Below are 8,818 nucleotides of genomic sequence, written 5' to 3' on the forward strand. Positions count from 1 at the left end.
GCGCCTCTTGGGCACCGTGCCCAGCCGTGCCCGTCTCCCCGGGAGTGCCCAGCGACCCTCCGGGTACCCCGATCTCCTGGTTCCCCCGAACACCCCCGTCCCCCCGGGCTGCGTGTGCCGGTGCCGGCCCTCGGGGAGCCCCGGGCGGCGCGGGGGCAGGACCCGCCCACCCCGTTCCGCCCTGTCCCGTCCCGCCTCGCCCGCTCCGTCCCGACCCCGCTCCGCTCCGCCCTGTCCCGGCACGGCGCGGCACCGCACGGCACGGCACGGCACGGCAGCGCCCAGGTGAGCGCCCTGCCGCCCGGCGCCGCTCGGATCGGACCGGACCGGACCGGACGGATGGGGCGGGGGCAGCCCGACCCAGTGGGAATCCCGGACCTGGTGAGCTGCGGTGGGGCCGGGAGTGGAGGCCGGGGGTAGTTCGGGGTCCCAGTCCCGGGAGGCTGGCGGGGGCCTTGTCCTAGTACCGCAGGGATCCCCAGTCCCCGTTGCTGTCCCGGGGGCTGGGAGAGTCCCTATCCCGGTCCCCGGAATGGGTCATTGCAGGGCAGAGATGCCCCAGGGTGACAGGCAGCGTCTGTAGGTGGCAGAAGGCAGGATTTGTCCCTCTGCCACAGGCAGCTTGGCATCACCTCCTACTCATGGTATTTCGGAAGAGGTTTGGTGTGACTGATCCTCCCTCAGCACTACCCATCGTCATCTGGCCCTTGGGAACCCTGGCAGCCCCAACTGACACCCGGCTGTGGCTGTGCCCGGGTCCTCACCTAAAATAAGGAGGTAAAACCCTTCCTTTTCTATCTTGGCAGATGCAATGGTGGCCCATCCTCCATGTGTTCTGAGCCTGCTGGCTGCTGAGCACCATCGATAACCCTGCACCAGTGGCACTGCACAGCATGGGCCTGTGGTGCTGTGTGTGCCTCTGGCTACTGCTCACCCTGGCCACTGCCGGTGCCTGGCAGTGTCCCCGCATCCCTTACAGCTCCACCAGGAACTTCTCCATCCCCTACACACTGCCCAGCCTCGATGTTGGCAGCCCCATCCAGAATGTTGCTGTCTTCGCTGACGCCGATGGCCCAGTCGCTGCCTTTGTGGCCATCCGCAACCGCATCCTATTGCTCAGCCCCGAGCTGCGCCTGCTCTCCGTCCTTGTCACCGGCCCGGTGGGCAGTGCCAAGTGTGAGATCTGTCGCCTGTGCCCAGCCACCTCAGATGGCCCTGAGGACACAGACAATGTCCTGTTGCTGCTGGACCCGCTGGAGCCATGGCTGTACAGCTGTGGCACGGCACGGCATGGGCTCTGCTATCAGCACCAGCTGGAGGTGCAGGACGGTAAGGTGGCCATCACAGCCACACACTGCCTGTACTCAGCCATGGGCAACAGCCCTGCCTTCTGCCCTGACTGTGTGGTCAGCCCGCTGGGGACCAGTGCCACTGTGGTGGCCACCTCCTACGCCTCTGTCTTCTACCTCGGCTCCACCATCAACAGCAGCGTGGCAGCACGGTACAGCCCACAGTCGGTGTCCATCCGACGCCTGAAGGGCACCTTGGATGGCTTTTCAAATGACTTCCAGTGGCTGACGGTTCTGCCACAATGCCGCGACAGCTACACCATCCACTACGTGCACTCCTTTGCCGACGGGGACCACGTCTACTTCCTGATGGTGCAGCCGGAACGGCCGGGATCAACGGTGTACCACACGCGCCTGGCGCGGCTCAGCACCCACGAGCGTCACCTCCGCCGCTACCGCGAGCTCGTCCTCGACTGCCGCTTTGAGTCCAAGCGCCGGCGCCGGCGCAGCGGCGAGGAGGACGCTGAGAGGGACATCGCCTACAACGTGCTGCAGGCAGCCCACGCTGCCCGCCCTGGTGCACGCCTGGCCCGCGACCTCGGCATCAACGACACCGACACGGTGCTCTTCGGGGCCTTTGCCGAGAGCCGGCCGGAGAGCCGAGTGCCACAGGAGAACTCGGCCGTCTGCGCCTTCCCCCTCCGCCTCCTCAATCAGGCCATGGAGGAGGGCATGGAGAAATGCTGCGGCACCGGGCACCAGCCACTGCTGCGGGGGCTCAGTTTCTACCAGCCGGTGGAGTACTGCCCACACAATGTGAGTGCTCCACCCTGCGCCGCATCCGGCCCGGGGACCCTGGGGTGTGGGAAAGTGGGTTCAGGAGCTGGGAAACACTGGTATAGCGGAATGGATGGTGGGGTGGGGTAGGGCAGGGCAGGGGGAGAGCAGCATCACCCAGGTGTGAGTCAGCCCAGCAGCCACCCACCACCTACTGCAGGGGCTGCTGCATTCCAGCAGCCCCGGCTGCACCGAGGAGGCCGGGTGAGGGTGGGGATCCTGTTGAGCCCCCCACCTCACTGGTACATGTGCCAGCACATGGGCACACTGCCACATGTCATGCATTGGGCCAATTCTTCTCCTGGTATGGCCTCCCCGGCAGCCTAGACTCCGGCCCCCGTGGTGACTGTCCCTGGACCCCAGCCACCCTCTCCAGCTTGTTTATGGGGGGCCACAGGGCCTCAGTGCTTTGCAGGCTGGATGTGTGAGGTGCGGGCTGCTCCTGCCTTGTCCCCCAGGCCCAGCCACCCCCTTCTGTGGGCAAATAAACCGCAGGCGGAAGTGCAATTAGTCACCGGGGTTCCTCGTCTGCCACAGCCGCAGGGCAGGAACACCGTGTCCCAGGTGCAAGCCCCAGCACGGCCAGGATGCAGATGGGTGGGCACCCTGGCAGGGCCCCCTCGTCCCAGCACATGACACAAGTTTTGGTGTCCTCAGCCAGGCTCAGGGCAAGGTGCAGCCAAATCCCCTCCTCTTCCTGCACAGAGCAGACAGCTCACCGCTGCTGACTCACACTGTGGCAGGAGAAACTCAGAGGGGACCCAAGCCCCTCTGCATTGGGGGTATCCAGTGGGGACTCCATGGCTCCTGGTGTCCCTCTTCCACCCCAGCCCCTTGCTGAGCTCCAAGGGTCAGGGAAGATTGGGGTTGGAGTGAGCATCCTGTGGTGCCAGCACTAATAACTATATCCAGATGGGGTGGGAGGGGAGGGGAGGGCAGGATCTGACGCTACATGGGGGACTGAGGGAGGGCCTGCCGATGTGGTTTTTTCTCCAAAATTTTCCCAGCCTGGAGGAGAACTTAAGCAATCTGGTGCTGCCCCAAATATCTCACAGATCAAGCTGGTGCCTACCTGTGAGGGTGTGGGAGTCGGGGTGGCAGGCCAGCTTCAAGTCACCCACACCATGCTTGGCCACAGGTGAACCTCTCAGCACCAGTGGTCAACACCAGCTGCTGGGATCAGCCTACCCTCGTCCCTGCCGGCTCCTACAAAGTGGACCTGTTCAACGGGCAGCTGACAGGTGTCCTCCTCACCTCCCTCTTTGTCACCGCCATGGGAGACGTCACTGTGGCCCACCTGGGCACAACAGAAGGACGCATCTTCCAGGTGGGATGGGGAGGTCGGGTGGGATGGCAAGTCCTGGCAGGCTGTGGGGTATGCTCAGCCCCCTGCTCTGCCCTGCTGCAGATGGTGCTCCAGCGCTCCAGCTCCTACCTTCTGACCTTGTCCAACTTCTCCCTGGGAGAGCCGGGGCCAGTGCGAGGTGCCATGGGGCTGCAAAGCCACTCGCTGTTCTTCACTGCTGGCACCAAGGTGAGTGGGGGGTCTGAGGGGCATAGGGTGGGCATGGAGCTCCCTGTGTCCCACTCATCTCCACTCTCCATCCCCAGGTGTGGCTCCTGAACGTCACTGGCCCTGGCTGTCGCCACTTCTCCACGTGCCAGCGCTGCCTGCGGGCCGAGCACTTTATGGGCTGTGGCTGGTGTGGGGATGGGTGCAGGCGCCGCCACGAGTGCCCCGGCCACTGGGTCCAGGACAGCTGCCCACCCGTCCTCACTGATGTAGGTCTGCGCTGCTGTCCCCCTGCTCCTCACGCCTCCCAAGCGCTCGGATGGGGAGGGACATGGCAAATGGGGTGGCATGTGGAGGCACCCCCTCCCCGGGATGGCTGATGTGTTCCTCAGAGAAGGGTATTTCTGGACCCACAACAGTCACTGGACTGTGGCAGCTTGGGGTGACACAGGTGCCTCTCCCACAGTTCCATCCCCGGAGTGCCCCACTGCGGGGTCGGACACGGGTGACGCTCTGTGGAATGACCTTCCGCTCCCACTCGGACCCCGACCCCAGCCACAGCCCCCGCGGTGCCTACCGGGTGGCAGTGGGACGGCGAGGCTGCACCGTGCTGCCGGGGGAGAGCGACAGCTACAGGTGTGCAGCGGTGCTGGGAGAGAACAGCAGCAGAGGGGGCTCTGGGGCTGTCCCCCGAGCTGGGGCTGATCCCCCGTCACTGTCCCGCAGACCCCTGCCCACATCGCGCCGCAAGGAGTTTGTGCATGTGCTGGTGTGTGAGCTGGAGCCGGGGGCGCCGGCAGCAGCGGGGGGCCCGGCCGCCGTGGTGCTCACTGTGGAGGAGCCCGCCAGACCCTCCGGCTTCCGCGTCTACGGCTCCGCCACCCTCGGCGGCTTCGTCTTCGTGGTATGGCTCCACACCGGCAGTGCCCCTGGCGGGGCCGGTGGGGTTCGGTTCACTCACCCGTCCCACTGACCCCATCTCTGCTCAGGAGCCCCACGTCAGTGCCCTGCACCCCCCGTTTGGCCCCCGGGGGGGTGGCACCCACCTCTCACTCCATGGCAAACACCTCTCGGCAGGGAGCAGCTGGCGGGTGATGGTCAATGGCTCCGAGTGTGCCCTGACTGGGCAGCCCAGGTACACCCCTGCCCTGCAGCTGGCACAGCAGGGTCCCCAGCACGGGGCGGGCACGGGCAGCCCCTGCACTCCCGCTGTCCCCCCAGCCACGCCGTCGTGTCTCCAGCCAGGGCAATGGGACAATCCAGTGCACGGCTCCCGCCGCTGGTGGCCTGGGCGCAGCCTGGGTATCCCTGTGGATCGACGGGGAGGAGTTCCCGGCCCCCGTGCCCTTCCAGTACCGCCCTGACCCCGCCGTATCGGCCATCGTCCCCAGCTGCAGCTATGAGTGAGTGCGTGGGCTCCCTTCCCCCGGGTGAGGGGACAGCCCTGTTCCCCCGCAGCCCTGGCTGGGCTGGACGAGGTGCTGGGAATTGCAGGCACCCAGGGGACCATGTGCACCCCGGGGAACCTGATCCCTGCCCGCTGTAGGGGCTCGCTGCTCACCATTATCGGCACCCACCTGGACTCCGTGTACCGCGCCAAGATCCGCTTTGAAGCCGGCGGTGTGATTACCCAAGCCACGGTAAGCACCGGGGTGTGGGGCCATCGCCCCCGGCCCTGCCCACCCCACCGCAATCCCCCGGGCACATTCCGAGCCGGTGCTCAGCATCTCCCTGCCCACAGGAGTGCAAGAGCCCGCTGGCACCCGATCGGCTGCTGTGCCACAGTCCAGCCTTCCCCTTCGAGAGCAAGGTGGAGGTGGTGCTGGGGAACCTGAGCGTGCTGCTGGACGGCGCCGACGGCCGCTGGCTCTTCCGCCTGCGCTACTTCTCCCGGCCCAAGGTGTACCCCTTGGAGCAGGAGGGCAGGCGGCTCCGCCTCAAGCCCGGCGACGATGAGATCGAGGTGCACGTACGTGGGGCAGTGGGGTGAGCCAGAGCAGGGGGTCCCACTGCCAGGGCCCCGAGCTCACGGTGCTCTGTCTGGGCAGCAACTGGGGCTGGATGCCGTGGCCACCTGCATGAACATCTCCATGACGGTGGGGGGCCTGGACTGCCACCCCAATGTCCTGAAGAATGAGGTGACGTGCCGCCTGCCCCGCGAGCTGCGCCTGCCCCCCGCCGGGGCCCCCGTGGAGGTAGGAGCCGCCCGGCTGGGCAACCACCCGCCCCAGTCCCCCCCACCCCGTCCCTGCTGAGCCCCTGGTCCTCCAGATCTGTGTGAACGGAGCCTGTGAGGCGCTGGGCTGGGTTCTGTCACCCCCCACATCGCTGGACCTGGCCGCCAGCCTGGCTCTGGGCACCGGCATCACCTTCCTGGTCTGCTGCATCCTGGCTGCCGTGCTGTTCCGCTGGCGCTGGAAGAAGAGGCGGGGTGAGTGCCGTGCTCGCCGGGTACTCTGATGCCCCCAGACCCATGCCACGCCACCCTCTACCCACCCCATTGCTGCCTGCAGGTACGGAGAACCTGGAGCTGCTGGCACAGCCCGGCCGCAGCGACCCCCCTGTCACTACCCAGCGCCCCGGCGTCGACTACAGAGAGGTGCTGGGTAAGTGAGTGTCGCTGGTGTGTGGCGGGGTGCTGGGTGCTGCCAGCCCTCACCCCCTCTGCCTGTCCCGGCAGTGCTGAACACAGCGGGCACTCCCGGCTCCGTGGGGCCCCGCACACGCGTCACCAGCGCCGGTGCCAATGGCAGTGCTGGTGCTGGTGCAGCGGGAGGGGGATCCCCCGTGCCCCTGCTCAGGGCCACATCCTGCTGCCTGGAGGATCTGCGGCCGGAGCTGCTGGAGGAAGTGAAGGACATCCTCATCCCCGAGGAGCGGCTTGTCACCCACCGCCACCAGGTCATCGGCAAAGGTGACTCTTTGGCACCCCGATTTGGCTGTGGCGTCGCCTGCCCGATGTGTGTGGTGCCAGCTTTGTGCCACCCGTCCCTGCAGGGCACTTTGGCAGCGTCTACCATGGCACCTACACGGACCCGCTGCTGGGGGACCTCCACTGCGCCGTCAAGTCCCTGCACCGTGAGTGTGTGTGCACCCTCCCGTGTGTGCTCCCATGGCATTCCACAGCAGCGGAATGGCCGCAGCTCAGCTCTCCGCAGGTATCACGGACCTGGAGGAGGTGGAGGAGTTCCTGCGCGAGGGCATCCTCATGAAGAGCTTCCACCACCCCCAGGTGCTCTCGCTGCTGGGGGTGTGCCTGCCCCGCCACGGGCTGCCCCTTGTCGTCCTGCCCTACATGCGCCACGGGGACCTGCGCCAGTTCATCCGCACCCAGGAGCGGGTAGGGGGTACCCCAAGGGGGGTGGGAGGTGATGGGTGCCAGGGTCTCCATGCTCACCACTCCCATCTCACAGAGCCCCACAATGAAGGAGCTCATCGGCTTCGGGCTGCAGGTGGCCCTGGGCATGGAGTACCTGGCCCAGAAGAAGTTTGTGCATCGGGACCTGGCAGCCAGGAACTGCATGTAAGTGTGGCTGTGCCCTCCAGACCTCCACCCCAGGGTAACCGCCTGGGTCTGGGGGTGCCCAGGAGTCCCCACCTCGACGTGGTGTCCTGCAGGCTGGACGAGTCGCTGACAGTGAAGGTGGCTGACTTTGGGCTGGCACGGGACGTGTTTGGCAAGGAGTACTACAGCATCCAGCAGCACCGCCACGCCAAGCTGCCTGTCAAGTGGATGGCGTTGGAGAGCCTCCAGACCCAAAAATTCACCACAAAGTCTGATGTGGTAGGCATGACCCCCTCCCCTTTCCGTCCCCCATCTGCATGCTACCTGTGCACCCACGGCTGCTCTCTTCTCGGCAGTGGTCCTTCGGGGTGCTCATGTGGGAGCTGCTGACGCGTGGGGCATCGCCGTACGCCGGGGTGGACCCCTACGACATGGCTCACTACCTGCTGCAGGGGAGACGCCTGCCACAGCCCTCTCACTGCCCCGACACCCTGTGAGTGCAGCTGGGGGTGGGCAGGGTGGCAGGGCTGTCCTGGGGGCTGCCAGCGCTCACGGGGCTCTCGGTGCAGGTACAGGGTGATGCTGAGCTGCTGGGCGCCGGCGCCCGAGGACAGGCCGTCCTTCACGGGGCTGGTGGCTGAGCTGGAGCGTGTCCTGGCCACACTGGATGGTGAGCACTATGTCAACCTGAATGTCACCTACACCAACCTGGACTGGGGTCCTCCCTTTCCCCCTGCTCCTCCGGAGCAGCTGCCTGATAGCGAGGATGAGGATAAACATAATGAGGAGGAAGAAGAAGAGAAGGAAGAGGAGGAGGACGACGACACATCTGTGTGCTGATGGGATTCCCTGCACCATGGGGTCTTCAGACCCCCATATACCATAGGCACACTCCCCTGAGGAGGGTTGCAGTGTGCAGCCAGTGTGCTGTGGGGTACCCTCCCTATGGGATGGGTGCTGGGAGGCAGCTGGGTGCCATGGAGTGCTCTCCCATGGCTCACACCCAGACCCTGCTGGCTGCTACCCAGGATTGGTCCTGCACCACAGGATGCTGGGGGCTCAGTGCTGCGCTGGCTAGGTGGTCTGAGGCTCAGCCCCACAGCTCTGGGGTCTGGGGCTCAGTCCCATAGTGGATGGGTGCTGTAGGGCCCCATAACCAGTGGGTGCTGTTGTGTGGCCTGGCCTTCCCAGGGCTCCCATGGAGTTTCCAGCCTCCTGGCTGCTCAAATCACTCATTAAAACCTAATTATATTTTTTCCCTGGCTGAGGCTGTGTCTTTGAGGGGGCTGTTCTTCAGGTTGGCAGCACCCTCGCGCCCCTGCATGGGTGAGGTGTCTCCCCACCCACTCCTGGAGCACCCACCTCATGGGAGGCACTGAGGAGGGGGCACCCACTGTTGCTGTGCCAGTGACAATGGTGCTGCTGTGGCCACCCTGGAACCATCCCCCATTGCCTGCCACACTGGAGCCCCATTCTGCACCGTGTCCCACCATGGCCCTCTGACCTCGGGATGTCTAGGAGGTTTTTGCTAAAAGTCCTTCTCCCAACCACATCCAGCCTGTGCCAGGGTGGCTGTGAGGCATGAGGCATGTCAGGAGTACCATGCTCCGAGGCATGGAGTGATGATGCCCCTGTAGTCCTGGCATAAGGGCCATGTTGCCCCCAGGATTTGTG

The 8,818-nt window shown here is 65.6% G+C and overlaps 1 protein-coding gene across 1 annotated transcript; it reads left to right on the forward strand.

Annotated features, from left to right (window-relative positions):
- Window positions 1-242: 242 nt before the first annotated feature.
- MST1R (macrophage stimulating 1 receptor) lies at window positions 243-8,350 on the forward strand. Its single transcript, XM_041425791.1, has 21 exons — window positions 243-381; window positions 807-2,105; window positions 3,265-3,453; window positions 3,535-3,660; window positions 3,738-3,908; window positions 4,106-4,275; window positions 4,366-4,543; window positions 4,629-4,774; window positions 4,881-5,042; window positions 5,186-5,279; window positions 5,381-5,608; window positions 5,688-5,834; window positions 5,911-6,070; window positions 6,153-6,245; window positions 6,320-6,553; window positions 6,637-6,717; window positions 6,798-6,979; window positions 7,053-7,162; window positions 7,258-7,423; window positions 7,501-7,637; window positions 7,714-8,350. Exons 2-21 carry the CDS (start codon window positions 894-896, stop codon window positions 7,982-7,984), a joined length of 4,257 nt encoding a protein of 1,418 aa, XP_041281725.1. The 5' UTR covers window positions 243-381; window positions 807-893; the 3' UTR covers window positions 7,985-8,350.
- The last annotated feature ends 468 nt before the right edge of the window (window positions 8,351-8,818 follow it).

Source organism: Onychostruthus taczanowskii, unplaced genomic scaffold (genome assembly GCF_017590055.1).
Source record: "Onychostruthus taczanowskii isolate IOZ18803 unplaced genomic scaffold, ASM1759005v1 scaffold9, whole genome shotgun sequence".
NCBI classification, from domain to species: Eukaryota; Metazoa; Chordata; class Aves; order Passeriformes; family Passeridae; genus Onychostruthus; species Onychostruthus taczanowskii.